Source organism: Aulonocara stuartgranti (genome assembly GCF_965226115.1).
Source record: "Aulonocara stuartgranti genome assembly, chromosome: 17".
Classification (NCBI taxonomy): domain Eukaryota; kingdom Metazoa; phylum Chordata; class Actinopteri; order Cichliformes; family Cichlidae; genus Aulonocara; species Aulonocara stuartgranti.
In genome coordinates this window covers 2,302,906-2,330,798 of record NC_138953.1, presented here as the reverse complement: position 1 = coordinate 2,330,798, position 27,893 = coordinate 2,302,906, and the positions used below count along the sequence as shown (strand labels likewise).

At 41.4% G+C, this 27,893-nt stretch overlaps 4 protein-coding genes across 6 annotated transcripts; all 4 read right to left on the bottom strand.

Moving 5' to 3' along the window:
* Positions 1 to 69: 69 nt before the first annotated feature.
* On the bottom strand, positions 70 to 7,902 carry LOC309692410 (serine/threonine-protein kinase pim-2-like). Of its 3 annotated transcripts, XM_082510860.1 has the most exons (12): positions 7,818 to 7,902; positions 6,133 to 6,334; positions 5,461 to 5,494; positions 3,208 to 3,316; positions 2,927 to 3,106; positions 2,494 to 2,682; positions 2,134 to 2,228; positions 2,001 to 2,048; positions 1,471 to 1,692; positions 1,209 to 1,389; positions 943 to 1,119; positions 70 to 853 (listed from the first exon to the last, which is right to left on the bottom strand). In XM_082510860.1, the coding sequence occupies exons 4-12, from the start codon at positions 3,278 to 3,280 to the stop codon at positions 762 to 764; spliced, it is 1,257 nt and encodes a 418-aa protein (XP_082366986.1). In that variant the 5' UTR covers positions 3,281 to 3,316; positions 5,461 to 5,494; positions 6,133 to 6,334; positions 7,818 to 7,902; the 3' UTR covers positions 70 to 761. The 3 variants fall into 3 exon arrangements, with proteins under 3 accessions (XP_082366986.1, XP_082366988.1, XP_082366987.1); XM_082510862.1 differs by lacking the exons at positions 6,133 to 6,334; positions 7,818 to 7,902 and having other exon boundaries at positions 3,208 to 5,251; positions 5,461 to 5,976; XM_082510861.1 differs by lacking the exons at positions 5,461 to 5,494; positions 6,133 to 6,334; positions 7,818 to 7,902 and having other exon boundaries at positions 3,208 to 5,414.
* On the bottom strand, positions 7,472 to 15,996 carry LOC309692413 (serine/threonine-protein kinase pim-2-like). The gene is made up of 11 exons (XM_082510865.1): positions 15,706 to 15,996; positions 13,884 to 15,196; positions 11,631 to 11,739; positions 11,350 to 11,529; positions 10,917 to 11,105; positions 10,557 to 10,651; positions 10,424 to 10,471; positions 8,873 to 9,094; positions 8,611 to 8,791; positions 8,345 to 8,521; positions 7,472 to 8,255 (listed from the first exon to the last, which is right to left on the bottom strand). Exons 3-11 carry the CDS (start codon positions 11,701 to 11,703, stop codon positions 8,164 to 8,166), a joined length of 1,257 nt encoding a protein of 418 aa, XP_082366991.1. The 5' UTR covers positions 11,704 to 11,739; positions 13,884 to 15,196; positions 15,706 to 15,996; the 3' UTR covers positions 7,472 to 8,163.
* Positions 15,360 to 23,633, bottom strand: LOC309692418 (serine/threonine-protein kinase pim-2-like). Its single transcript, XM_082510869.1, has 11 exons — positions 23,549 to 23,633; positions 21,718 to 23,039; positions 18,495 to 18,603; positions 18,219 to 18,398; positions 17,784 to 17,972; positions 17,424 to 17,518; positions 17,291 to 17,338; positions 16,761 to 16,982; positions 16,499 to 16,679; positions 16,233 to 16,409; positions 15,360 to 16,143 (listed from the first exon to the last, which is right to left on the bottom strand). The coding sequence occupies exons 3-11, from the start codon at positions 18,565 to 18,567 to the stop codon at positions 16,052 to 16,054; spliced, it is 1,257 nt and encodes a 418-aa protein (XP_082366995.1). The 5' UTR covers positions 18,568 to 18,603; positions 21,718 to 23,039; positions 23,549 to 23,633; the 3' UTR covers positions 15,360 to 16,051.
* LOC309692411 (serine/threonine-protein kinase pim-2-like) lies at positions 23,203 to 27,295 on the bottom strand. The gene is made up of 9 exons (XM_082510863.1): positions 26,341 to 27,295; positions 26,060 to 26,239; positions 25,627 to 25,815; positions 25,267 to 25,361; positions 25,134 to 25,181; positions 24,604 to 24,825; positions 24,342 to 24,522; positions 24,076 to 24,252; positions 23,203 to 23,986 (listed from the first exon to the last, which is right to left on the bottom strand). Exons 1-9 carry the CDS (start codon positions 26,411 to 26,413, stop codon positions 23,895 to 23,897), a joined length of 1,257 nt encoding a protein of 418 aa, XP_082366989.1. The 5' UTR covers positions 26,414 to 27,295; the 3' UTR covers positions 23,203 to 23,894.
* Positions 27,296 to 27,893: the final 598 nt, after the last annotated feature.

Here is a 27,893-nt window from a genome sequence, read left to right as displayed (position 1 = left end):
TGGTCCTGGGTCATTTTGACCCAGTGTTCTTAGTTTTCCTGTAGTTTTGTATTTTGTTCCTTATGTCCATTGGATTGGTTGGTTTGGTATTTGGATTCCCCCTGTGTCCATGTTTTTATTGTGGTGTTTGTTCTGGTACCGTGTTCCCATCCTTTGTGTTCTGTGTTCTCCTCATCCCCCCATATTCATCCTTCTTCTCTGCCTCTCTCTCTCTGTGCTCATCTCTGTGTACTGTGTTGTGTTTAAGGTCCACATCTTGGTGTCAGTATTTTCAGTTTCGTGTCCTCCCTGCTCGCTAATTGTCTTCAGCTGTGTTCCCCGTGTGTTCCCACTTCCCTCATTACCTTCTGTGTATTTATGTCAGAGTGTCCCTTTGTTCTGTGTTGCGTCGTCCCTCTAGGTTGTGTGCATTTACCGTGTCTTCCCAGCGCCTCAGCTTTAGTTGCTCCCAGGTTAGTTATTGTATGGCTTCTTATGTTCCTGTTAATAAAGACCTGCCTTTGAGGTCATCACCGTGTGTCTAGAGCTGTGCATTTGGGTCCTCTCTTGCCTTCACACAGCCGCCGCTTGACACTATATTTAGATGAAGGTCAGATGGAGGTCTCAGACTGCTTGCTGCTGGATTGGAAAAGAAAACACCAAAAAAGAGCCACGTGACAGCAACTGCAACATTGCTACTAAATTTGAAAAGTGACTTGTTGATGACTTGTGATGTGTTGGAGCTTTTGCTCCATAACCTTTTAGTTCATGGTGCGCAGAAATCATTTGAGCCACATGTGATTCCGAAGATCCTCCAGGGTGAAGCGGTCCTTGTAGTGCTTCCTCAGACACCCCGTCAAAAAATCCCTGCATTCTTTACAGAAATGAAATACTCTTGTTAAAGTTATCCACAAAGTTATTTCACCTTTCTTATATCAACAGCCCTTTTGGCAGAAATCTTACTGTTTGAAATGTCAGCTAAAATCGGTGGGTTTTGGTTGATGATCTTGTAGTCGCAGTCAAATGGTAACTTGTTGTGTAACAGCTGGTACATCACAACACCCAGCTGCCAGGCTGTAGTATATTCTGCAGAGCAGAAGCCGTACATGAACCACTCTGGACTATTGTAGATCCTGGTTCCTAAAACACAAAGATAAGAAGAATTAATGGGGAGGGAACATGATGTGGAGACAGTTCATGACAGCACAACGCTGTGGCTGAAAACATACCTGCGTTCCTCCTGAACCTTTGTCCCGGAGTAAACGTGACTCCACAGCCAAAATCGATGTATCGCACTCGGGGTTCCTCCGAAGATGTTTCAATTAGAATGTTGTGTGGTTTAATATCTCGGTGGAAAACCCCCTTGTTATCCATCGTAATGGCTGCGTCAACTAGTTGCTTCATTATGACCTAAAAGAAAGGAAGCCATATTTGGAGCACAGGACATTCTCTATGAAAAACTGCTGTAAGCTCCAAATGCTCGTCACTTACCTTAACATGTGTCTCTGACAGAGGTTTATCTGTAGTTTTGAGGTAATTGTCTAAGTCCATGCAATTTTCTGGTTTCTCAAAAACCATAATAAGCTCATCTTCCAGATCAAACCAGTCAAGTAGAAGTGGGGTTATACTGCTTTCCGTATCGTGTGGTCCAGCCCCAACTTGTATCAGTAGCGCCACCTCCAGGGGAACATCAGTACTTTTCCCATTCCAATCCTTCAGAAGGAAAGTTACTTCAGGTCAGTATTCAGAATTTCAACAAAAGTAGCTATCAGCGTACAGACAGTTTTGAAATAGTCACAAAATGACCTGATCTTTAAAAAGCATTCTTTCCACTGAAACATGTCAGTTTAAACAATAAGGTGACCCACTGTTCATAGAATTCGACCATATTTCCTGACGATTTCACACACAACTGTGAGACCAGTCTGGTTCATGCACGGAGGAAATACGTGCCTTATGCTTGATGCCTGAGAAGGCCTGAAATAATATAAATACCTGCTGGAATAAGAAAAGACGCTTACCATTGTTGTGCGCGCAAGTCTGCGCTGTTGAACATGTTTGATTGCCACCTGCATTAAAGACATTTTCTGGGTTAGAGAAGTACAAACAGGAATAAACTGAAGATCTGTGAAATGCAAATGTAAGAAGCCATACTGGAAAACTGTCTTTTATGCGTATTCCAGAAAACACGGTGGCAAAGCCTCCATGACCCAGCACCTCCAGCTCTTGATATTTTTCCAGGAAGTCTTCTGCAGACACACAGGAAAAACATACAGGTTATGACTTGTTACACAGAAAACAGCTGGCACAGTCCTATAGAGCTTTGCTATAACATTTCTATTAATTGGTAAATAGCAGCTACATTTTAGCAGATTAGTAGGTAGGTAACGTCACTACTGCCCAGAGTGTCTCTTATTGTCGATTGGTCCCACAGGAATCAAACCCAATCTCAAACCCCAGGACAAATTCTAAAGGATCTTGTGATCCAGCTCAGAAATATTGCCATTATCTTACCTTTTCTGTCAGTGCCGGATATCCTCGGTGAGTCACATGTTTCAGAGGGTTCCTGGGTGGGACTCTCCTCTGGGCTCGTTGTCCTGCTTTTTTTGCTGGATGGTCCCTCAGATTTGTCACTAGTGCTCTTCCGTTTGTTGCTCCTCTTAATTATACTAGAGTCGCTTGAAGGCACTATGAGAAGGCCAACTAAAATGGAAAAAGTAGTTTGACTTTAAGCATTTTCAGTCCAACTCTGTGTCACCTGCTTTCTACTGACTTTCTAAGGTCTGGCAATCGTGCATTAAAGCAATAACTGCACACTGAAAATCAACACAAAGAAGGCTAAATGAACCAACTACAAAGTTAAAGACCGTTAAGTACACAGTTAAAGTCACAAAATAAACTACATAGCCAAGATAATGTCACAGCTAAAACAGGTCTTATCACTTACATTTCAAACTGGATTCCCCAGAAACAAAGTGGCTGGGACCCGGTTTTGGACCTCCACTGCTTTTGCTTTTTTTGGGGGATTTGTCCAGTCTTTCAGGTAAGTCCCTTCTCTTTCTTCCCTCTATTCTTCCATCTGGAGTCATCTTCACCAGTGTGGAGATGCAAGGCTCTGTTTGGTGTCCTGAAATCAACAAAAGATGATTTTGTTTAAGTCAAATTCAGTTGCCTCAAATAAAAACCCAGAAGCATGCATAATTACCATATGAATCCCATTTGACTTACCTAGAGGGTTATTCAGATCCACAGGACGTGGTGCAGTATAAGTTGGCCAAGACTTTGACATTGTGTGATACATTTAGGTTAATTTAGTTTCAGGATTTCACTCTTCACTCTGCAAAGATGCAATGAGCTGTGTGTGAGAACTATGATCTTTAGTGTCTTATAACAATGTCTTATAACAACGAGGTGATGACATCACAAGATTTTGGAATTCTTGGTTTCCATAGCTACAGAACATCAGCCTGGGCTAGGCAGTAGTTTCTGGTGAAGGCAAAGTTCTGTAAAGATTTATTTAGGGGTGCAATATTGCAAAAACTGTAGCGCAGCTGCATAAATGCATGTTTATAGAGGGCTGCTTCAAGGTGGGAACTGTGCTTCTACAACAAAGGCCATAAAACTAGTTAGGAACAAGCAATGGATATTATAGATAATATTGTAGCTATTATACCAACAAGAAGGACTCTCTTTGGGCAGCATTTACTTGTAAGGCAGTAGTGAAGGCTAATGGATAGCTTTGCAGGCTAAAAGCTAGCAGCACAGGTTAAGTCAAAATTCACTTGATTTCAGTTTTATTTACAGCACCAAATCACAAAAACAGTTGCCTAAAGGTGCTGGAATGTGTTGACTGATCTATAAATCGTATCTGTGCGCATTATTGTGACTAGTTACTCACTAAATGTATGAGCAGTATTGGATGTAATGCATAATAAAATTATGCGTTACTGTGATGAGGTTATATTTTTCAAGGTTCAAAGGCTATAGAAAGAAAGCACGTGTAGCCCAGTGAATTTGAACTTCCACAGTTATTCTTTTTCCTTTCCTGCCTAATGTATTTTCTTATAATTTCTCAATAATTTATTTGCTCTGTTTTACCTAACCTCCGACTGTCTTGGTGAGTGTTGTGGAAGTTAGTATTGTTAGCTGATGTAACAAGCATGGTACCTGCTTCCCAACTCTATCGGTGTGGGTTTTTTTTTCTTTTTTTCTTTAACCGCTGGTTGTTCATATTTATGTTCCACTTGTATACCTCATCTGTTTGTATGTTGTATACTCACTGATTGTTCAATAAAGTTCTTGTTAAAATTACACACATATATATATATATTAGGGGTGCAACAATACACAAAATTCACGGTTCGGTTCGATACTTTGGTGTCACGGTTCGATATTTTTTCGATACAAAAAAAATGTTCATGCCTTTTTAATTTGTCATTTATTAAAATTATAAATATATATTTTAACTCAAAAGTACAGTTTTTAAATTTAACCCTAACCCTTGTGCGTGTTTTTTATTTTGACAGCGAATGCGCACCTGCGGACCACTTATGTGCAGCCCTGGTTATTTAGCTCATCATATCGCAGCCACAGAAATTCTTTTGTCCATGAAACCATAAAGCTGCACTTTCTTTTTGCCTTATAGTCTGATTTGTCATAACTTCTCCGTTTTATGGTAAGCTTTTCTTTGGCTGTCACTTCTTCACCCTGACCTGTCTTATTTGGCTCAGCAGAACTAAAATATATATCCTGCTGCTTTTACACACGCACTCACATAACGCTCAGCGATTCTCTGCGCGATCAACCTCTCACATGTTTAAGCTGCAGGAGATTTCACTTGTCATGTTTGCATAGTAAGCTAACGATTGATAAGACGATGTCAGAGGAATTGGTGCACAAATTATCATCACTCACCAATCAGTGCTGTCGCTCTCTATACACAGTTCGTGCGATTGCAAAGTGAAAGCAAAAAACAAGCGCAAATTCAAACGCGATTTCAATATGTCACATATTGACAGTATATAAGTATTGTCTTGAGCACTGTTAGTGCCAACATATATAAATGGCAAAATAAAATAAAAATACTTCATGAATATCTCATAATTGTATATATTTGTGCATTTGAGCTGAGCATTGAGCGGGGACTTTTCACTATCGATCGATTATGATCAATGACAGTGAACCTGAGCACCTCCCCTACCTTTGGTGTGCGCTCACGCAGCTTGTAGAAAAAGTTTAGTGTGGAAGAAGTGGAGAAGGTGGAGCTGAAAAGCTGACATAAAACAATTAAAACTAAAAATGGGTGCAGCAAAATGTGTCGATTTAACCGCCATGTTAGCTGTCAGTGCTGCTGCACCAGCAGCAAGCGGTAACAACTAGTGACAACCAGTGAGAACCAGCAACAACCGGTAACCAAGCCTCACAGTCAAATATTGTTTGAAACAGATACTTGGATTTCAAATAATTTAGAACTGATACTACCTTTTATGTGATGCTCCTCTTCTATCCAAATCACCTGAAAGGCAACAAAAAAGATTCTCTATCCCTGGTGATTGCTGCAACCAGCAGCACAGCAGTGAAAAAAAAGCAGTGATCATTTGTATGTAAACAACACATGAGTTATTGGATGTGATCGCTACAGGTTATCACATCCAATATGGCAACAGCTCTTGAGCAATGTGTGCATGACATGACAAAGGTTAATAAGAGGCCTAACATTGTAGAGGGAAGCCAAAGTGTTTGAGGAGAACTCGGAAAGACACAGGCCATCACCATGGACTCAACCAAAAAGGATGAATGCATGTTGTGTGCATGCTGCATACCTATGTGTTCAAAGTAAAACGTGTGTACTGAACAGAGCATTTGCCATCCAGAAGCATTTATTGTATTTGTAATCATGCTTTTGTATCATATTTTATGAAGAAGACTAGTCAGTTGGCAATATGGCGCCACCTGTTGTCATCTTCTCTCTGCTCTGATTCCCAAATGTGGTCAAACATTAATATATAGTTTTTTATACACAAGTACTTGGAGAAACAAAGGTTTCTGGGGCAATGTGCTCATTTAAAGGCACATATAGGGCTAAGGGCTCAGTTCAAACACAGTGGGTTGTGGGGATTAATCCAGCTCCGACAAGTCTCAGGCGGATCTTACCGCTAGCAGCCCAGGAATAAAGCCCCCGAAGATCTGCCTCTTTCTGAAGACGACGGAGCAGGACAACAAAGCCGGCTCTCTTCCCCCGCTTCCTCCGACGAGGCCTCTGAAGCAAAATTGAGCTGACCGGCAAGAGTGGAGGTGAACCGGGTGCTGCGTCGCGCTCAAGCGGCGGTGGGAAAACAACGTCGTATCGTTGACTCTGAAAGTTATCCATAGCAGATTTGATCGGCAGTAACGCATGGCGATCATAAATCCGAAGGGAGATGACATCGGACAAAGCTGTAGCAAGAACACTTGCATAACATATGAAGTAAACAAACACACGGACGGAGGCAGCGGCACAGCCAAACACAGGCGCCATCTTGCTTCTTGGGACAACAACAGTAATGAAAAAATCACACAAAATATGACTCTTTTTTTTTTTTTTTAATAGTTTTTAACTTAAAATGGCACCAAATAGTACCCCCAAAGCAAACCTTTCGGTATGCCAACATTTCTTCAGCTATTTTCAGGGCAGGGTCGGATGATGATGAGCTACAATAAAATGCATCATGGCCTCACTTCAATTCAATTCAATTCAAGGGTCGCGGGGGGCGCTGGAGCCTATCCCAGCTGTCATAGGGCGAGAGGCGGGGTACACCCTGGACAGGTCGCCAGTCTGTCGCAGGGCCAACACACAGGGACAGACAACCATTCGCACTCACATTCACACCTAATGGCAATTTGGATTATCCAATTAACCTATCCCCACAAGCTGCATGTCTTTGGACGGTGGGAGGAAGCCGGAGTACCCGGAGGGAACCCACGCAAACACGGGGAGAACATGCAAACTCCACACAGAAAGACCCCAGCCTGATGTTGGAATTGAACTCAGGACCTTCTTGCTGTGCGGCAACAGTGCTAACCACTGTGCCACCGTGCTGCCCAATTCAATTCAATTCAATTGTATTTATATAGCGCCAAATCACAACAAAAGTCGCCTCAAGGCACTTCATAGATACAGAGAAAAACCCAACAATCATATGACCCCCTTTGAGCAAGCACTTTGGCGACAGTGGGAAGGAAAAACTCCCTTTTAACAGGAAGAAACCTCCGGCAGAACCAGGCTCAGGGAGGGGCGGCCATCTGCTGCGACCGGTTGGGGTGAGAGAAGGAAGACAGGATAAAGACATGCTGTGGAAGAGAGACAGAGGTTAATAACAGATATACACTACATTTTCATCAATGACATTTTTCATAAAGCAAGCCTACAAAAGCCTATATGTCATGGTCCTGGGTCATTTTGACCCAGTGTTCTTAGTTTTCCTGTAGTTTTGTATTTTGTTCCTTATGTCCATTGGATTGGTTGGTTTGGTATTTGGATTCCCCCTGTGTCCATGTTTTTATTGTGGTGTTTGTTCTGGTACCGTGTTCCCATCCTTTGTGTTCTGTGTTCTCCTCATCCCCCCATATTCATCCTTCTTCTCTGCCTCTCTCTCTCTGTGCTCATCTCTGTGTACTGTGTTGTGTTTAAGGTCCACATCTTGGTGTCAGTATTTTCAGTTTCGTGTCCTCCCTGCTCGCTAATTGTCTTCAGCTGTGTTCCCCGTGTGTTCCCACTTCTCTCATTACCTTCTGTGTATTTATGTCAGAGTGTCCCTTTGTTCTGTGTTGCGTCGTCCCTCTAGGTTGTGTGCATTTACCGTGTCTTCCCAGCGCCTCAGCTTTAGTTGCTCCCAGGTTAGTTATTGTATGGCTTCTTACGTTCCTGTTAATAAAGACCTGCCTTTGAGGTCATCACCGTGTGTCTAGAGCTGTGCATTTGGGTCCTCTCTTGCCTTCACACAGCCGCCGCTTGACACTATATTTAGATGAAGGTCAGATGGAGGTCTCAGACTGCTTGCTGCTGGATTGGAAAAGAAAACACCAAAAAAGAGCCACGTGACAGCAACTGCAACATTGCTACTAAATTTGAAAAGTGACTTGTTGATGACTTGTGATGTGTTGGAGCTTTTGCTCCATAACCTTTTAGTTCATGGTGCGCAGAAATCATTTGAGCCACATGTGATTCCGAAGATCCTCCAGGGTGAAGCGGTCCTTGTAGTGCTTCCTCAGACACCCCGTCAAAAAATCCCTGCATTCTTTACAGAAATGAAATACTCTTGTTAAAGTTATCCACAAAGTTATTTCACCTTTCTTATATCAACAGCCCTTTTGGCAGAAATCTTACTGTTTGAAATGTCAGCTAAAATCGGTGGGTTTTGGTTGATGATCTTGTAGTCGCAGTCAAATGGTAACTTGTTGTGTAACAGCTGGTACATCACAACACCCAGCTGCCAGGCTGTAGTATATTCTGCAGAGCAGAAGCCGTACATGAACCACTCTGGACTATTGTAGATCCTGGTTCCTAAAACACAAAGATAAGAAGAATTAATGGGGAGGGAACATGATGTGGAGACAGTTCATGACAGCACAACGCTGTGGCTGAAAACATACCTGCGTTCCTCCTGAACCTTTGTCCCGGAGTAAACGTGACTCCACAGCCAAAATCGATGTATCGCACTCGGGGTTCCTCCGAAGATGTTTCAATTAGAATGTTGTGTGGTTTAATATCTCGGTGGAAAACCCCCTTGTTATCCATCGTAATGGCTGCGTCAACTAGTTGCTTCATTATGACCTAAAAGAAAGGAAGCCATATTTGGAGCACAGGACATTCTCTATGAAAAACTGCTGTAAGCTCCAAATGCTCGTCACTTACCTTAACATGTGTCTCTGACAGAGGTTTATCTGTAGTTTTGAGGTAATTGTCTAAGTCCATGCAATTTTCTGGTTTCTCAAAAACCATAATAAGCTCATCTTCCAGATCAAACCAGTCAAGTAGAAGTGGGGTTATACTGCTTTCCGTATCGTGTGGTCCAGCCCCAACTTGTATCAGTAGCGCCACCTCCAGGGGAACATCAGTACTTTTCCCATTCCAATCCTTCAGAAGGAAAGTTACTTCAGGTCAGTATTCAGAATTTCAACAAAAGTAGCTATCAGCGTACAGACAGTTTTGAAATAGTCACAAAATGACCTGATCTTTAAAAAGCATTCTTTCCACTGAAACATGTCAGTTTAAACAATAAGGTGACCCACTGTTCATAGAATTCGACCATATTTCCTGACGATTTCACACACAACTGTGAGACCAGTCTGGTTCATGCACGGAGGAAATACGTGCCTTATGCTTGATGCCTGAGAAGGCCTGAAATAATATAAATACTAGGGCTGCCACAAACGATCATTTTGATAGTCGACTAGTCACCGATTATTTTTGCGATTAGTCGACTAATCAGATCATCCATTGGACGTAAAACTACAGCTTATTGCACCAGCAGTATCTGCTCTTATATAACTATCATTAGCTTACAGCTTTAAGTGTTTAAGGTCTGTGCTAACTAAAAATAAAGACAAGATGATAGTTTATTACATTTTAATGAAATTTGCAGATTGTTTCGGTGAAGTTTAATAAACTCCTTGCTATCTAAAATATAACAGGACACTGGAGTATATTCTGGAGCATCTCACACTTCTGATAATCAGTTGTCTGCTTGATGTTTATTCAGCTGTGTAAAAACTATAACTTTAATCTCAGACAAACTGATTTACTCAGGAACAAATAAAATACTAAAAAAAGCCAAACAATAACATTTTAAGTTATCTAAGTGACTTATATATATTTAACCTGAGTAGCGAAAGACGGCGGTGGGTTTGAAAACGATTTGCGGGGAGTCCGGTGTTCTCACGGCGCTAGTGAGCCTAGCCCCCGGCTCGCTAACGAGCTAGTGGGTAACAGATGTCTCCGAAAACGTCGGAGCGCTTTTGAAAATATGTGGTGTCCTGATAAACTGAGCAGATATTTGAGGTTTACACAGCTACATTCCCGCCTGAAAATATGTTAAACGTTTATTTTGTGACCCAGAAAGAATAATAAGAGTAACATTAAAACTAACTAGCTGCCGCCATTGTTGGAAACTGCGCTGGGCCGCGCTATGAATTCTGGGACACAGCTGCTTCTTCTTCTTCTTCGGGGTTTAACGGTAGCTGACATCCTTGTACATGCAATGCTGCCATCTTCTGTTTCAGTCCGTTATTACACTCTTAAATCCTGCCACTTACTCCTGCGTCTTTTGTGATCTTACAAAGCTTCAAACGACGCGTCGACTATTAAATCAGTCGTCGACGATTTTGATAGTCGACGTAATCGTGACTAGTCGACAAATCGTGGCAGCCCTAATAAATACCTGCTGGAATAAGAAAAGACGCTTACCATTGTTGTGCGCGCAAGTCTGCGCTGTTGAACATGTTTGATTGCCACCTGCATTAAAGACATTTTCTGGGTTAGAGAAGTACAAACAGGAATAAACTGAAGATCTGTGAAATGCAAATGTAAGAAGCCATACTGGAAAACTGTCTTTTATGCGTATTCCAGAAAACACGGTGGCAAAGCCTCCATGACCCAGCACCTCCAGCTCTTGATATTTTTCCAGGAAGTCTTCTGCAGACACACAGGAAAAACATACAGGTTATGACTTGTTACACAGAAAACAGCTGGCACAGTCCTATAGAGCTTTGCTATAACATTTCTATTAATTGGTAAATAGCAGCTACATTTTAGCAGATTAGTAGGTAGGTAACGTCACTACTGCCCAGAGTGTCTCTTATTGTCGATTGGTCCCACAGGAATCAAACCCAATCTCAAACCCCAGGACAAATTCTAAAGGATCTTGTGATCCAGCTCAGAAATATTGCCATTATCTTACCTTTTCTGTCAGTGCCGGATATCCTCGGTGAGTCACATGTTTCAGAGGGTTCCTGGGTGGGACTCTCCTCTGGGCTCGTTGTCCTGCTTTTTTTGCTGGATGGTCCCTCAGATTCGTCACTAGTGCTCTTCCGTTTGTTGCTCCTCTTAATTATACTAGAGTCGCTTGAAGGCACTATGAGAAGGCCAACTAAAATGGAAAAAGTAGTTTGACTTTAAGCATTTTCAGTCCAACTCTGTGTCACCTGCTTTCTACTGACTTTCTAAGGTCTGGCAATCGTGCATTAAAGCAATAACTGCACACTGAAAATCAACACAAAGAAGGCTAAATGAACCAACTACAAAGTTAAAGACCGTTAAGTACACAGTTAAAGTCACAAAATAAACTACATAGCCAAGATAATGTCACAGCTAAAACAGGTCTTATCACTTACATTTCAAACTGGATTCCCCAGAAACAAAGTGGCTGGGACCCGGTTTTGGACCTCCACTGCTTTTGCTTTTTTTGGGGGATTTGTCCAGTCTTTCAGGTAAGTCCCTTCTCTTTCTTCCCTCTATTCTTCCATCTGGAGTCATCTTCACCAGTGTGGAGATGCAAGGCTCTGTTTGGTGTCCTGAAATCAACAAAAGATGATTTTGTTTAAGTCAAATTCAGTTGCCTCAAATAAAAACCCAGAAGCATGCATAATTACCATATGAATCCCATTTGACTTACCTAGAGGGTTATTCAGATCCACAGGACGTGGTGCAGTATAAGTTGGCCAAGACTTTGACATTGTGTGATTCATTTAGGTTAATTTAGTTTCAGGATTTCACTCTTCACTCTGCAAAGATGCAATGAGCTGTGTGTGAGAACTATGATCTTTAGTGTCTTATAACAATGTCTTATAACAACGAGGTGATGACATCACAAGATTTTGGAATTCTTGGTTTCCATAGCTACAGAACATCAGCCTGGGCTAGGCAGTAGTTTCTGGTGAAGGCAAAGTTCTGTAAAGATTTATTTAGGGGTGCAATATTGCAAAAACTGTAGCGCAGCTGCATAAATGCATGTTTATAGAGGGCTGCTTCAAGGTGGGAACTGTGCTTCTACAACAAAGGCCATAAAACTAGTTAGGAACAAGCAATGGATATTATAGATAATATTGTAGCTATTATACCAACAAGAAGGACTCTCTTTGGGCAGCATTTACTTGTAAGGCAGTAGTGAAGGCTAACGGATAGCTTTGCAGGCTAAAAGCTAGCAGCACAGGTTAAGTCAAAATTCACTTGATTTCAGTTTTATTTACAGCACCAAATCACAAAAACAGTTGCCTAAAGGTGCTGGAATGTGTTGACTGATCTATAAATCGTATCTGTGCGCATTATTGTGACTAGTTACTCACTAAATGTATGAGCAGTATTGGATGTAATGCATAATAAAATTATGCGTTACTGTGATGAGGTTATATTTTTCAAGGTTCAAAGGCTATAGAAAGAAAGCACGTGTAGCCCAGTGAATTTGAACTTCCACAGTTATTCTTTTTCCTTTCCTGCCTAATGTATTTTCTTATAATTTCTCAATAATTTATTTGCTCTGTTTTACCTAACCTCCGACTGTCTTGGTGAGTGTTGTGGAAGTTAGTATTGTTAGCTGATGTAACAAGCATGGTACCTGCTTCCCAACTCTATCGGTGTGGGGTTTTTTTCTTTTTTTCTTTAACCGCTGGTTGTTCATATTTATGTTCCACTTGTATACCTCATCTGTTTGTATGTTGTATACTCACTGATTGTTCAATAAAGTTCTTGTTAAAATTACACACATATATATATATATTAGGGGTGCAACAATACACAAAATTCACGGTTCGGTTCGATACTTTGGTGTCACGGTTCGATATTTTTTCGATACAAAAAAAATGTTCATGCCTTTTTAATTTGTCATTTATTAAAATTATAAATATATATTTTAACTCAAAAGTACAGTTTTTAAATTTAACCCTAACCCTTGTGCGTGTTTTTTATTTTGACAGCGAATGCGCACCTGCGGACCACTTATGTGCAGCCCTGGTTATTTAGCTCATCATATCGCAGCCACAGAAATTCTTTTGTCCATGAAACCATAAAGCTGCACTTTCTTTTTTGCCTTATAGTCTGATTTGTCATAACTTCTCCGTTTTATGGTAAGCTTTTCTTTGGCTGTCACTTCTTCACCCTGACCTGTCTTATTTGGCTCAGCAGAACTAAAATATATATCCTGCTGCTTTTACACACGCACTCACATAACGCTCAGCGATTCTCTGCGCGATCAACCTCTCACATGTTTAAGCTGCGGGAGATTTCACTTGTCATGTTTGCATAGTAAGCTAACGATTGATAAGACGATGTCAGAGGAATTGGTGCACAAATTATCATCACTCACCAATCAGTGCTGTCGCTCTCTATACACAGTTCGTGCGATTGCAAAGTGAAAGCAAAAAACAAGCGCAAATTCAAACGCGATTTCAATATGTCACATATTGACAGTATATAAGTATTGTCTTGAGCACTGTTAGTGCCAACATATATAAATGGCAAAATAAAATAAAAATACTTCATGAATATCTCATAATTGTATATATTTGTGCATTTGAGCTGAGCATTGAGCGGGGACTTTTCACTATCGATCGATTATGATCAATGACAGTGAACCTGAGCACCTCCCCTACCTTTGGTGTGCGCTCACGCAGCTTGTAGAAAAAGTTTAGTGTGGAAGAAGTGGAGAAGGTGGAGCTGAAAAGCTGACATAAAACAATTAAAACTAAAAATGGCTGCAGCAAAATGTGTCGATTTAACCGCCATGTTAGCTGTCAGTGCTGCTGCACCAGCAGCAAGCGGTAACAACTAGTGACAACCAGTGAGAACCAGCAACAACCGGTAACCAAGCCTCACAGTCAAATATTGTTTGAAACAGATACTTGGATTTCAAATAATTTAGAACTGATACTACCATTTATGTGATGCTCCTCTTCTATCCAAATCACCTGAAAGGCAACAAAAAAGATTCTCTATCCCTGGTGATTGCTGCAACCAGCAGCACAGCAGTGAAAAAAAAAGCAGTGATCATTTGTATGTAAACAACACATGAGTTATTGGATGTGATCGCTACAGGTTATCACATCCAATATGGCAACAGCTCTTGAGCAATGTGTGCATGACATGACAAAGGTTAATAAGAGGCCTAACATTGTAGAGGGAAGCCAAAGTGTTTGAGGAGAACTCGGAAAGACACAGGCCATCACCATGGACTCAACCAAAAAGGATGAATGCATGTTGTGTGCATGCTGCATACCTATGTGTTCAAAGTAAAACGTGTGTACTGAACAGAGCATTTGCCATCCAGAAGCATTTATTGTATTTGTAATCATGCTTTTGTATCATATTTTATGAAGAAGACTAGTCAGTTGGCAATATGGCGCCACCTGTTGTCATCTTCTCTCTGCTCTGATTCCCAAATGTGGTCAAACATTAATATAGTATATACAACAGTAATGAAAAAATCACACAAAATATGACTCTTTTTTTTTTTTTTTAATAGTTGTTAACTTAAAATGGCACCAAATAGTACCCCCAAAGCAAACCTTTCGGTATGCCAACATTTCTTCAGCTACTTTCAGGGCAGGGTCGGATGATGATGAGCTACAATAAAATGCATCATGGCCTCACTTCAATTCAAGGGTCGCGGGGGGCGCTGGAGCCTATCCCAGCTGTCATAGGGCGAGAGGCAGGGTACACCCTGGACAGGTCGCCAGTCTGTCGCAGGGCCAACACACAGGGACAGACAACCATTCACACTCACGTTCACACCTAATGGCAATTTGGATTATCCAATTAACCTATCCCCACAAGCTGCATGTCTTTGGATGGTGGGAGGAAGCCGGAGTACCCGGAGGGAACCCACGCAAACACGGGGAGAACATGCAAACTCCACACAGAAAGACCCCAGCCTGATGTTGGAATTGAACTCAGGACCTTCTTGCTGTGCGGCAACAGTGCTAACCACCGTGCCACCGTGCTGCCCAATTCAATTCAATTGTATTTATATAGCGCCAAATCACAACAAAAGTCGCCTCAAGGCGCTTCATAGATACAGAGAAAAACCCAACAATCATATGACCCCCTTTGAGCAAGCACTTTGGCGACAGTGGGAAGGAAAAACTCCCTTTTAACAGGAAGAAACCTCCGGCAGAACCAGGCTCAGGGAGGGGCGGCCATCTGCTGCGACCGGTTGGGGTGAGAGAAGGAAGACAGGATAAAGACATGCTGTGGAAGAGAGACAGAGGTTAAGAACAGATATACACTACATTTTCATCAATGACATTTTTCATAAAGCAAGCCTACAAAAGCCTATATGTCATGGTCCTGGGTCATTTTGACCCAGTGTTCTTAGTTTTCCTGTAGTTTTGTATTTTGTTCCTTATGTTCATTGGATTGGTTGGTTTGGTATTTGGATTCCCCCTGTGTCCATGTTTTTATTGTGGTGTTTGTTCTGGTACCGTGTTCCCATCCTTTGTGTTCTGTGTTCTCCTCATCCCCCCATATTCATCCTTCTTCTCTGCCTCTCTCTCTCTGTGCTCATCTCTGTGTACTGTGTTGTGTTTAAGGTCCACATCTTGGTGTCAGTATTTTCAGTTTCGTGTCCTCCCTGCTCGCTAATTGTCTTCAGCTGTGTTCCCCGTGTGTTCCCACTTCTCTCATTACCTTCTGTGTATTTATGTCAGAGTGTCCCTTTGTTCTGTGTTGCGTCGTCCCTCTAGGTTGTGTGCATTTACCGTGTCTTCCCAGCGCCTCAGCTTTAGTTGCTCCCAGGTTAGTTATTGTATGGCTTCTTACGTTCCTGTTAATAAAGACCTGCCTTTGAGGTCATCACCGTGTGTCTAGAGCTGTGCATTTGGGTCCTCTCTTGCCTTTACACAGCTGCCACTTGACACTATATTTAGATGAAGGTCAGATGGAGGTCTCAGACTGCTTGCTGCTGGATTGGAAAAGAAAACACCAAAAAAGAGCCACGTGACAGCAACTGCAACATTGCTACTAAATTTGAAAAGTGACTTGTTGATGACTTGTGATGTGTTGGAGCTATTGCTCCATAACCTTTTAGTTCATGGTGCACAGAAATCATTTGAGCCACATGTGATTCCGAAGATCCTCCAGGGTGAAGCGGTCCTTGTAGTGCTTCCTCAGACACCCCGTCAAAAAATCCCTGCATTCTTTACAGAAATGAAATACTCTTGTTAAAGTTATCCACAAAGTTATTTCACCTTTCTTATATCAACAGCCCTTTTGGCAGAAATCTTACTGTTTGAAATGTCAGCTAAAATCGGTGGGTTTTGGTTGATGATCTTGTAGTCGCAGTCAAATGGTAACTTGTTGTGTAACAGCTGGTACATCACAACACCCAGCTGCCAGGCTGTAGTATATTCTGCAGAGCAGAAGCCGTACATGAACCACTCTGGACTATAGTAGATCCTGGTTCCTAAAACACAAAGATAAGAAGAATTAATGGGGAGGGAACATGATGTGGAGACAGTTCATGACAGCACAACGCTGTGGCTGAAAACATACCTGCGTTCCTCCTGAACCTTTGTCCCGGAGTAAACGTGACTCCACAGCCAAAATCGATGTATCGCACTCGGGGTTCCTCCGAAGATGTTTCAATTAGAATGTTGTGTGGTTTAATATCTCGGTGGAAAACCCCCTTGTTATCCATCGTAATGGCTGCGTCAACTAGTTGCTTCATTATGACCTAAAAGAAAGGAAGCCATATTTGGAGCACAGGACATTCTCTATGAAAAACTGCTGTAAGCTCCAAATGCTCGTCACTTACCTTAACATGTGTCTCTGACAGAGGTTTATCTGTAGTTTTGAGGTAATTGTCTAAGTCCATGCAATTTTCTGGTTTCTCAAAAACCATAATAAGTTCATCTTCCAGATCAAACCAGTCAAGTAGAAGTGGGGTTATACTGCTTTCCGTATCGTGTGGTCCAGCCCCAACTTGTATCAGTAGCGCCACCTCCAGGGGAACATCAGTACTTTTCCCATTCCAATCCTTCAGAAGGAAAGTTACTTCAGGTCAGTATTCAGAATTTCAACAAAAGTAGCTATCAGCGTACAGACAGTTTTGAAATAGTCACAAAATGACCTGATCTTTAAAAAGCATTCTTTCCACTGAAACATGTCAGTTTAAACAATAAGGTGACCCACTGTTCATAGAATTCGACCATATTTCCTGACGATTTCACACACAACTGTGAGACCAGTCTGGTTCATGCACGGAGGAAATACGTGCCTTATGCTTGATGCCTGAGAAGGCCTGAAATAATATAAATACCTGCTGGAATAAGAAAAGACGCTTACCATTGTTGTGCGCGCAAGTCTGCGCTGTTGAACATGTTTGATTGCCACCTGCATTAAAGACATTTTCTGGGTTAGAGAAGTACAAACAGGAATAAACTGAAGATCTGTGAAATGCAAATGTAAGAAGCCATACTGGAAAACTGTCTTTTATGCGTATTCCAGAAAACACGGTGGCAAAGCCTCCATGACCCAGCACCTCCAGCTCTTGATATTTTTCCAGGAAGTCTTCTGCAGACACACAGGAAAAACATACAGGTTATGACTTGTTACACAGAAAACAGCTGGCACAGTCCTATAGAGCTTTGCTATAACATTTCTATTAATTGGTAAATAGCAGCTACATTTTAGCAGATTAGTAGGTAGGTAACGTCACTACTGCCCAGAGTGTCTCTTATTGTCGATTGGTCCCACAGGAATCAAACCCAATCTCAAACCCCAGGACAAATTCTAAAGGATCTTGTGATCCAGCTCAGAAATATTGCCATTATCTTACCTTTTCTGTCAGTGCTGGATATCCTCGGTGAGTCACATGTTTCAGAGGGTTCCTGGGTGGGACTCTCCTCTGGGCTCGTTGTCCTGCTTTTTTTGCTGGATGGTCCCTCAGATTCGTCACTAGTGCTCTTCCGTTTGTTGCTCCTCTTAATTATACTAGAGTCGCTTGAAGGCACTATGAGAAGGCCAACTAAAATGGAAAAAGTAGTTTGACTTTAAGCATTTTCAGTCCAACTCTGTGTGTCAACTGCTTTCTACTGACTTTCTAAGGTCTGGCAATCGTGCATTAAAGCAATAACTGCACACTGAAAATCAACACAAAGAAGGCTAAATGAACCAACTACAAAGTTAAAGACCGTTAAGTACACAGTTAAAGTCACAAAATAAACTACATAGCCAAGATAATGTCACAGCTAAAACAGGTCTTATCACTTACATTTCAAACTGGATTCCCCAGAAACAAAGTGGCTGGGACCCGGTTTTGGACCTCCACTGCTTTTGCTTTTTTTGGGGGATTTGTCCAGTCTTTCAGGTAAGTCCCTTCTCTTTCTTCCCTCTATTCTTCCATCTGGAGTCATCTTCACCAGTGTGGAGATGCAAGGCTCTGTTTGGTGTCCTGAAATCAACAAAAGATGATTTAAGTCAAATTCAGTTGCCTCAAATAAAAACCCAGAAGCATGCATAATTACCATATGAATCCCATTTGACTTACCTAGAGGGTTATTCAGATCCACAGGACGTGGTGCAGTATAAGTTGGCCAAGACTTTGACATTGTGTGATTCATTTAGGTTAATTTAGTTTCAGGATTTCACTCTTCACTCTGCAAAGATGCAATGAGCTGTGTGTGAGAACTATGATCTTTAGTGTCTTATAACAATGTCTTATAACAACGAGGTGATGACATCACAAGATTTTGGAATTCTTGGTTTCCATAGCTACAGAACATCAGCCTGGGCTAGGCAGTAGTTTCTGGTGAAGGCAAAGTTCTGTAAAGATTTATTTAGGGGTGCAATATTGCAAAAACTGTAGCGCAGCTGCATAAATGCATGTTTATAGAGGGCTGCTTCAAGGTGGGAACTGTGCTTCTACAACAAAGGCCATAAAACTAGTTAGGAACAAGCAATGGATATTATAGATAATATTGTAGCTATTATACCAACAAGAAGGACTCTCTTTGGGCAGCATTTACTTGTAAGGCAGTAGTGAAGGCTAATGGATAGCTTTGCAGGCTAAAAGCTAGCAGCACAGGTTAAGAGATAAGATAAGATAAGATAAGATAAGATAGAACTTTATTAATCCCTCGGGTGGGTTCCTCTGGGAAATTCGACTTCCAAAAAAAGCACAGCAACGACCAAAGTTACAGTTACAGAACTGTTATATATATATACACACATACACATATATAAATACAGAGACAAATATAAATAAAATATACAAAGGGGATAAATAGAATAAATAGGAATAAAAAAATAAAAATACAAGTGAATTGCACATTTCAAGTATTGAGTCTGTTGACTATTTACAAAAAGTATTGCACAAGGTATTGTACAGTGAGGTGAAGAGGCACTACAGCTTAGTTGTTCCCCCCTCCTTTGTCCTCCTGTTTCCCCTCCCTCTCCCCTCCAGAGAGGAGTTAAACAGTCTGATGGCGTGTGGGACAAAGGAGTTTTTAAGTCTGTTAGTTCTTGTCTTGGGGAGAAGCAACCTGTCACTGAACAGACTCTTCTGGTTGTTTATGGCCGTGTGCAGAGGATGCCCAGCATTGTCCATAATGTCCATCAGTTTCTTTAATGTCCTTTTCTCTGCCACTGTCACCAGAGTGTCCAGCTTCATGCCGACCACAGAGCTAGCCCTCCTGATCAGTTTCTCCAGCCTGGATGAGTCCTTCTTTGCTGTGCTGCTCCCCCAGCACACCACAGCATAGAAAAGTACTCCAGCAACCACCGACTGGTAAAACATCCTCAGGAGCTTCCTGCAGATGTTAAAAGACCTCAGCCTCCTGAGGAAGTACAGTCGGCTTTGGGCTTTTTTATACAGGTGCTCTGTGTTGCATGACCAGTCCAGTTTATTGTCCACCCACAGCCCGAGGTACTTGTACTTGTTGACCACCTCCTCCCCCTCTATCTGAACCGGCAGTGGACCTTCTCTAGACCTCCCGAAGTCCACAACCAGTTCCTTAGTCTTTGAGGTGTTGAGTTGCAGGTGGTTTGTGTGACTCCATAAGTCAAAATTCACTTGATTTCAGTTTTATTTACAGCACCAAATCACAAAAACAGTTGCCTAAAGGTGCTGGAATGTGTTGACTGATCTATAAATCGTATCTGTGCGCATTATTGTGACTAGTTACTCACTAAATGTATGAGCAGTATTGGATGTAATGCATAATAAAATTATGCGTTACTGTGATGAGGTTATATTTTTCAAGGTTCAAAGGCTATAGAAAGAAAGCACGTGTAGCCCAGTGAATTTGAACTTCCACAGTTATTCTTTTTCCTTTCCTGCCTAATGTATTTTCTTATAATTTCTCAATAATTTATTTGCTCTGTTTTACCTAACCTCCGACTGTCTTGGTGAGTGTTGTGGAAGTTAGTATTGTTAGCTGATGTAACAAGCATGGTACCTGCTTCCCAACTCTATCGGTGTGGGGTTTTTTTTCTTTTTTTCTTTAACCGCTGGTTGTTCATATTTATGTTCCACTTGTATACCTCATCTGTTTGTATGTTGTATACTCACTGATTGTTCAATAAAGTTCTTGTTAAAATTACACACATATATATATATATTAGGGGTGCAACAATACACAAAATTCACGGTTCGGTTCGATACTTTGGTGTCACGGTTCGATATTTTTTCGATACAAAAAAAATGTTCATGCCTTTTTAATTTGTCATTTATTAAAATTATGAATATATATTTTAACTCAAAAGTACAGTTTTTAAATTTAACCCTAACCCTTGTGCGTGTTTTTTATTTTGACAGCGAATGCGCACCTGCGGACCACTTATGTGCAGCCCTGGTTATTTAGCTCATCATATCGCAGCCACAGAAATTCTTTTGTCCATGAAACCATAAAGCTGCACTTTCTTTTTGCCTTATAGTCTGATTTGTCATAACTTCTCCGTTTTGTGGTAAGCTTTTCTTTGGCTGTTACTTCTTCACCCTGACCTGTCTTATTTGGCTCAGCAGAACTAAAATATATATCCTGCTGCTTTTACACGCGCACTCACATAACGCTCAGCGATTCTCTGCGCGATCAACCTCTCACATGTTTAAGCTGCAGGAGATTTCACTTGTCATGTTTGCATAGTAAGCTAACGATTGATAAGACGATGTCAGAGGAATTGGTGCACAAATTATCATCACTCACCAATCAGTGCTGTCGCTCTCTATACACAGTTCGTGCGATTGCAAAGTGAAAGCAAAAAACAAGCGCAAATTCAAACGCGATTTCAATATGTCACATATTGACAGTATATAAGTATTGTCTTGAGCACTGTTAGTGCCAACATATATAAATGGCAAAATAAAATAAAAATACTTCATGAATATCTCATAATTGTATATATTTGTGCATTTGAGCTGAGCATTGAGCGGGGACTTTTCACTATCGATCGATTATGATCAATGACAGTGAACCTGAGCACCTCCCCTACCTTTGGTGTGCGCTCACGCAGCTTGTAGAAAAAGTTTAGTGTGGAAGAAGTGGAGAAGGTGGAGCTGAAAAGCTGACATAAAACAATTAAAACTAAAAATGGGTGCAGCAAAATGTGTCGATTTAACCGCCATGTTAGCTGTCAGTGCTGCTGCACCAGCAGCAAGCGGTAACAACTAGTGACAACCAGTGAGAACCAGCAACAACCGGTAACCAAGCCTCACAGTCAAATATTGTTTGAAACAGATACTTGGATTTCAAATAATTTAGAACTGATACTACCTTTTATGTGATGCTCCTCTTCTATCCAAATCACCTGAAAGGCAACAAAAAAGATTCTCTATCCCTGGTGATTGCTGCAACCAGCAGCACAGCAGTGAAAAAAAAGCAGTGATCATTTGTATGTAAACAACACATGAGTTATTGGATGTGATCGCTACAGGTTATCACATCCAATATGGCAACAGCTCTTGAGCAATGTGTGCATGACATGACAAAGGTTAATAAGAGGCCTAACATTGTAGAGGGAAGCCAAAGTGTTTGAGGAGAACTCGGAAAGACACAGGCCATCACCATGGACTCAACCAAAAAGGATGAATGCATGTTGTGTGCATGCTGCATACCTATGTGTTCAAAGTAAAACGTGTGTACTGAACAGAGCATTTGCCATCCAGAAGCATTTATTGTATTTGTAATCATGCTTTTGTATCATATTTTATGAAGAAGACTAGTCAGTTGGCAATATGGCGCCACCTGTTGTCATCTTCTCTCTGCTCTGATTCCCAAATGTGGTCAAACATTAATATAGTATATACAACAGTAATGAAAAAATCACACAAAATATGACTCTTTTTTTTTTTTTTTAATAGTTGTTAACTTAAAATGGCACCAAATAGTACCCCCAAAGCAAACCTTTCGGTATGCCAACATTTCTTCAGCTACTTTCAGGGCAGGGTCGGATGATGATGAGCTACAATAAAATGCATCATGGCCTCACTTCAATTCAATTCAATTCAAGGGTCGCGGGGGGCGCTGGAGCCTATCCCAGCTGTCATAGGGCGAGAGGCAGGGTACACCCTGGACAGGTCGCCAGTCTGTCGCAGGGCCAACACACAGGGACAGACAACCATTCACACTCACGTTCACACCTAATGGCAATTTGGATTATCCAATTAACCTATCCCCACAAGCTGCATGTCTTTGGACGGTGGGAGGAAGCCGGAGTACCCGGAGGGAACCCACGCAAACACGGGGAGAACATGCAAACTCCACACAGAAAGACCCCGGCCTGATGTTGGAATTGAACTCAGGACCTTCTTGCTGTGCGGCAACAGTGCTAACCACCGTGCCACCGTGCTGCCCAATTCAATTCAATTGTATTTATATAGCGCCAAATCACAACAAAAGTCGCCTCAAGGCGCTTCATAGATACAGAGAAAAACCCAACAATCATATGACCCCCTTTGAGCAAGCACTTTGGCGACAGTGGGAAGGAAAAACTCCCTTTTAACAGGAAGAAACCTCCGGCAGAACCAGGCTCAGGGAGGGGCGGCCATCTGCTGCGACCGGTTGGGGTGAGAGAAGGAAGACAGGATAAAGACATGCTGTGGAAGAGAGACAGAGGTTAAGAACAGATATACACTACATTTTCATCAATGACATTTTTCATAAAGCAAGCCTACAAAAGCCTATATGTCATGGTCCTGGGTCATTTTGACCCAGTGTTCTTAGTTTTCCTGTAGTTTTGTATTTTGTTCCTTATGTTCATTGGATTGGTTGGTTTGGTATTTGGATTCCCCCTGTGTCCATGTTTTTATTGTGGTGTTTGTTCTGGTACCGTGTTCCCATCCTTTGTGTTCTGTGTTCTCCTCATCCCCCCATATTCATCCTTCTTCTCTGCCTCTCTCTCTCTGTGCTCATCTCTGTGTACTGTGTTGTGTTTAAGGTCCACATCTTGGTGTCAGTATTTTCAGTTTCGTGTCCTCCCTGCTCGCTAATTGTCTTCAGCTGTGTTCCCCGTGTGTTCCCACTTCTCTCATTACCTTCTGTGTATTTATGTCAGAGTGTCCCTTTGTTCTGTGTTGCGTCGTCCCTCTAGGTTGTGTGCATTTACCGTGTCTTCCCAGCGCCTCAGCTTTAGTTGCTCCCAGGTTAGTTATTGTATGGCTTCTTACGTTCCTGTTAATAAAGACCTGCCTTTGAGGTCATCACCGTGTGTCTAGAGCTGTGCATTTGGGTCCTCTCTTGCCTTCACACAGCCGCCGCTTGACACTATATTTAGATGAAGGTCAGATGGAGGTCTCAGACTGCTTGCTGCTGGATTGGAAAAGAAAACACCAAAAAAGAGCCACGTGACAGCAACTGCAACATTGCTACTAAATTTGAAAAGTGACTTGTTGATGACTTGTGATGTGTTGGAGCTTTTGCTCCATAACCTTTTAGTTCATGGTGCGCAGAAATCATTTGAGCCACATGTGATTCCGAAGATCCTCCAGGGTGAAGCGGTCCTTGTAGTGCTTCCTCAGACACCCCGTCAAAAAATCCCTGCATTCTTTACAGAAATGAAATACTCTTGTTAAAGTTATCCACAAAGTTATTTCACCTTTCTTATATCAACAGCCCTTTTGGCAGAAATCTTACTGTTTGAAATGTCAGCTAAAATCGGTGGGTTTTGGTTGATGATCTTGTAGTCGCAGTCAAATGGTAACTTGTTGTGTAACAGCTGGTACATCACAACACCCAGCTGCCAGGCTGTAGTATATTCTGCAGAGCAGAAGCCGTACATGAACCACTCTGGACTATAGTAGATCCTGGTTCCTAAAACACAAAGATAAGAAGAATTAATGGGGAGGGAACATGATGTGGAGACAGTTCATGACAGCACAACGCTGTGGCTGAAAACATACCTGCGTTCCTCCTGAACCTTTGTCCCGGAGTAAACGTGACTCCACAGCCAAAATCGATGTATCGCACTCGGGGTTCCTCCGAAGATGTTTCAATTAGAATGTTGTGTGGTTTAATATCTCGGTGGAAAACCCCCTTGTTATCCATCGTAATGGCTGCGTCAACTAGTTGCTTCATTATGACCTAAAAGAAAGGAAGCCATATTTGGAGCACAGGACATTCTCTATGAAAAACTGCTGTAAGCTCCAAATGCTCGTCACTTACCTTAACATGTGTCTCTGACAGAGGTTTATCTGTAGTTTTGAGGTAATTGTCTAAGTCCATGCAATTTTCTGGTTTCTCAAAAACCATAATAAGTTCATCTTCCAGATCAAACCAGTCAAGTAGAAGTGGGGTTATACTGCTTTCCGTATCGTGTGGTCCAGCCCCAACTTGTATCAGTAGCGCCACCTCCAGGGGAACATCAGTACTTTTCCCATTCCAATCCTTCAGAAGGAAAGTTACTTCAGGTCAGTATTCAGAATTTCAACAAAAGTAGCTATCAGCGTACAGACAGTTTTGAAATAGTCACAAAATGACCTGATCTTTAAAAAGCATTCTTTCCACTGAAACATGTCAGTTTAAACAATAAGGTGACCCACTGTTCATAGAATTCGACCATATTTCCTGACGATTTCACACACAACTGTGAGACCAGTCTGGTTCATGCACGGAGGAAATACGTGCCTTATGCTTGATGCCTGAGAAGGCCTGAAATAATATAAATACCTGCTGGAATAAGAAAAGACGCTTACCATTGTTGTGCGCGCAAGTCTGCGCTGTTGAACATGTTTGATTGCCACCTGCATTAAAGACATTTTCTGGGTTAGAGAAGTACAAACAGGAATAAACTGAAGATCTGTGAAATGCAAATGTAAGAAGCCATACTGGAAAACTGTCTTTTATGCGTATTCCAGAAAACACGGTGGCAAAGCCTCCATGACCCAGCACCTCCAGCTCTTGATATTTTTCCAGGAAGTCTTCTGCAGACACACAGGAAAAACATACAGGTTATGACTTGTTACACAGAAAACAGCTGGCACAGTCCTATAGAGCTTTGCTATAACATTTCTATTAATTGGTAAATAGCAGCTACATTTTAACAGATTAGTAGGTAGGTAACGTCACTACTGCCCAGAGTGTCTCTTATTGTCGATTGGTCCCACAGGAATCAAACCCAATCTCAAACCCCAGGACAAATTCTAAAGGATCTTGTGATCCAGCTCAGAAATATTGCCATTATCTTACCTTTTCTGTCAGTGCCGGATATCCTCGGTGAGTCACATGTTTCAGAGGGTTCCTGGGTGGGACTCTCCTCTGGGCTCGTTGTCCTGCTTTTTTTGCTGGATGGTCCCTCAGATTCGTCACTAGTGCTCTTCCGTTTGTTGCTCCTCTTAATTATACTAGAGTCGCTTGAAGGCACTATGAGAAGGCCAACTAAAATGGAAAAAGTAGTTTGACTTTAAGCATTTTCAGTCCAACTCTGTGTCAACTGCTTTCTACTGACTTTCTAAGGTCTGGCAATCGTGCATTAAAGCAATAACTGCACACTGAAAATCAACACAAAGAAGGCTAAATGAACCAACTACAAAGTTAAAGACCGTTAAGTACACAGTTAAAGTCACAAAATAAACTACATAGCCAAGATAATGTCACAGCTAAAACAGGTCTTATCACTTACATTTCAAACTGGATTCCCCAGAAACAAAGTGGCTGGGACCCGGTTTTGGACCTCCACTGCTTTTGCTTTTTTTGGGGGATTTGTCCAGTCTTTCAGGTAAGTCCCTTCTCTTTCTTCCCTCTATTCTTCCATCTGGAGTCATCTTCACCAGTGTGGAGATGCAAGGCTCTGTTTGGTGTCCTGAAATCAACAAAAGATGATTTTGTTTAAGTCAAATTCAGTTGCCTCAAATAAAAACCCAGAAGCATGCATAATTACCATATGAATCCCATTTGACTTACCTAGAGGGTTATTCAGATCCACAGGACGTGGTGCAGTATAAGTTGGCCAAGACTTTGACATTGTGTGATACATTTAGGTTAATTTAGTTTCAGGATTTCACTCTTCACTCTGCAAAGATGCAATGAGCTGTGTGTGAGAACTATGATCTTTAGTGTCTTATAACAATGTCTTATAACAACGAGGTGATGACATCACAAGATTTTGGAATTCTTGGTTTCCATAGCTACAGAACATCAGCCTGGGCTAGGCAGTAGTTTCTGGTGAAGGCAAAGTTCTGTAAAGATTTATTTAGGGGTGCAATATTGCAAAAACTGTAGCGCAGCTGCATAAATGCATGTTTATAGAGGGCTGCTTCAAGGTGGGAACTGTGCTTCTACAACAAAGGCCATAAAACTAGTTAGGAACAAGCAATGGATATTATAGATAATATTGTAGCTATTATACCAACAAGAAGGACTCTCTTTGGGCAGCATTTACTTGTAAGGCAGTAGTGAAGGCTAATGGATAGCTTTGCAGGCTAAAAGCTAGCAGCACAGGTTAAGTCAAAATTCACTTGATTTCAGTTTTATTTACAGCACCAAATCACAAAAACAGTTGCCTAAAGGTGCTGGAATGTGTTGACTGATCTATAAATCGTATCTGTGCGCATTATTGTGACTAGTTACTCACTAAATGTATGAGCAGTATTGGATGTAATGCATAATAAAATTATGCGTTACTGTGATGAGGTTATATTTTTCAAGGTTCAAAGGCTATAGAAAGAAAGCACGTGTAGCCCAGTGAATTTGAACTTCCACAGTTATTCTTTTTCCTTTCCTGCCTAATGTATTTTCTTATAATTTCTCAATAATTTATTTGCTCTGTTTTACCTAACCTCCGACTGTCTTGGTGAGTGTTGTGGAAGTTAGTATTGTTAGCTGATGTAACAAGCATGGTACCTGCTTCCCAACTCTATCGGTGTAGGGTTTTTTCTTTTTTTCTTTAACCGCTGGTTGTTCATATTTATGTTCCACTTGTATACCTCATCTGTTTGTATGTTGTATACTCACTGATTGTTCAATAAAGTTCTTGTTAAAATTACACACATATATATATATATTAGGGGTGCAACAATACACAAAATTCACGGTTCGGTTCGATACTTTGGTGTCACGGTTCGATATTTTTTCGATACAAAAAAAATGTTCATGCCTTTTTAATTTGTCATTTATTAAAATTATAAATATATATTTTAACTCAAAAGTACAGTTTTTAAATTTAACCCTAACCCTTGTGCGTGTTTTTTATTTTGACAGCGAATGCGCACCTGCGGACCACTTATGTGCAGCCCTGGTTATTTAGCTCATCATATCGCAGCCACAGAAATTCTTTTGTCCATGAAACCATAAAGCTGCACTTTCTTTTTGCCTTATAGTCTGATTTGTCATAACTTCTCCGTTTTGTGGTAAGCTTTTCTTTGGCTGTCACTTCTTCACCCTGACCTGTCTTATTTGGCTCAGCAGAACTAAAATATATATCCTTCTGCTTTTACACACGCACTCACATAACGCTC

Excerpts from the sequence above, each read along its gene's own strand:
- LOC309692411 (XM_082510863.1), bottom strand. The coding sequence starts at position 26,413 with ATGTATCACACAATGTCAAAGTCTTGGCCAACTTATACTGCACCACGT. Across the intron at positions 25,816-26,059 it reads TGGGGAATCCAGTTTGAAAT|TTGGCCTTCTCATAGTGCCT; the intron begins GTAAGTGATAAG and ends TTTCCATTTTAG. Across the intron at positions 24,826-25,133 it reads GACTTGCGCGCACAACAATG|GATTGGAATGGGAAAAGTAC; the intron begins GTAAGCGTCTTT and ends TTCCTTCTGAAG.
- LOC309692413 (XM_082510865.1), bottom strand. The coding sequence starts at position 11,703 with ATGAATCACACAATGTCAAAGTCTTGGCCAACTTATACTGCACCACGT. Across the intron at positions 10,652-10,916 it reads ATCCGGCACTGACAGAAAAG|AAGACTTCCTGGAAAAATAT; the intron begins GTAAGATAATGG and ends GTGTGTCTGCAG. Across the intron at positions 8,522-8,610 it reads AAGGTTCAGGAGGAACGCAG|GAACCAGGATCTACAATAGT; the intron begins GTATGTTTTCAG and ends TTTGTGTTTTAG.
- LOC309692410 (XM_082510860.1), bottom strand. The coding sequence starts at position 3,280 with ATGTATCACACAATGTCAAAGTCTTGGCCAACTTATACTGCACCACGT. Across the intron at positions 1,693-2,000 it reads GACTTGCGCGCACAACAATG|GATTGGAATGGGAAAAGTAC; the intron begins GTAAGCGTCTTT and ends TTCCTTCTGAAG. Across the intron at positions 854-942 it reads TTTAGCTGACATTTCAAACA|AATGCAGGGATTTTTTGACG; the intron begins GTAAGATTTCTG and ends ATTTCTGTAAAG.
- LOC309692418 (XM_082510869.1), bottom strand. The coding sequence starts at position 18,567 with ATGAATCACACAATGTCAAAGTCTTGGCCAACTTATACTGCACCACGT. Across the intron at positions 17,339-17,423 it reads GCATAAAAGACAGTTTTCCA|GTGGCAATCAAACATGTTCA; the intron begins GTATGGCTTCTT and ends TCTTTAATGCAG. Across the intron at positions 16,410-16,498 it reads AAGGTTCAGGAGGAACGCAG|GAACCAGGATCTACTATAGT; the intron begins GTATGTTTTCAG and ends TTTGTGTTTTAG.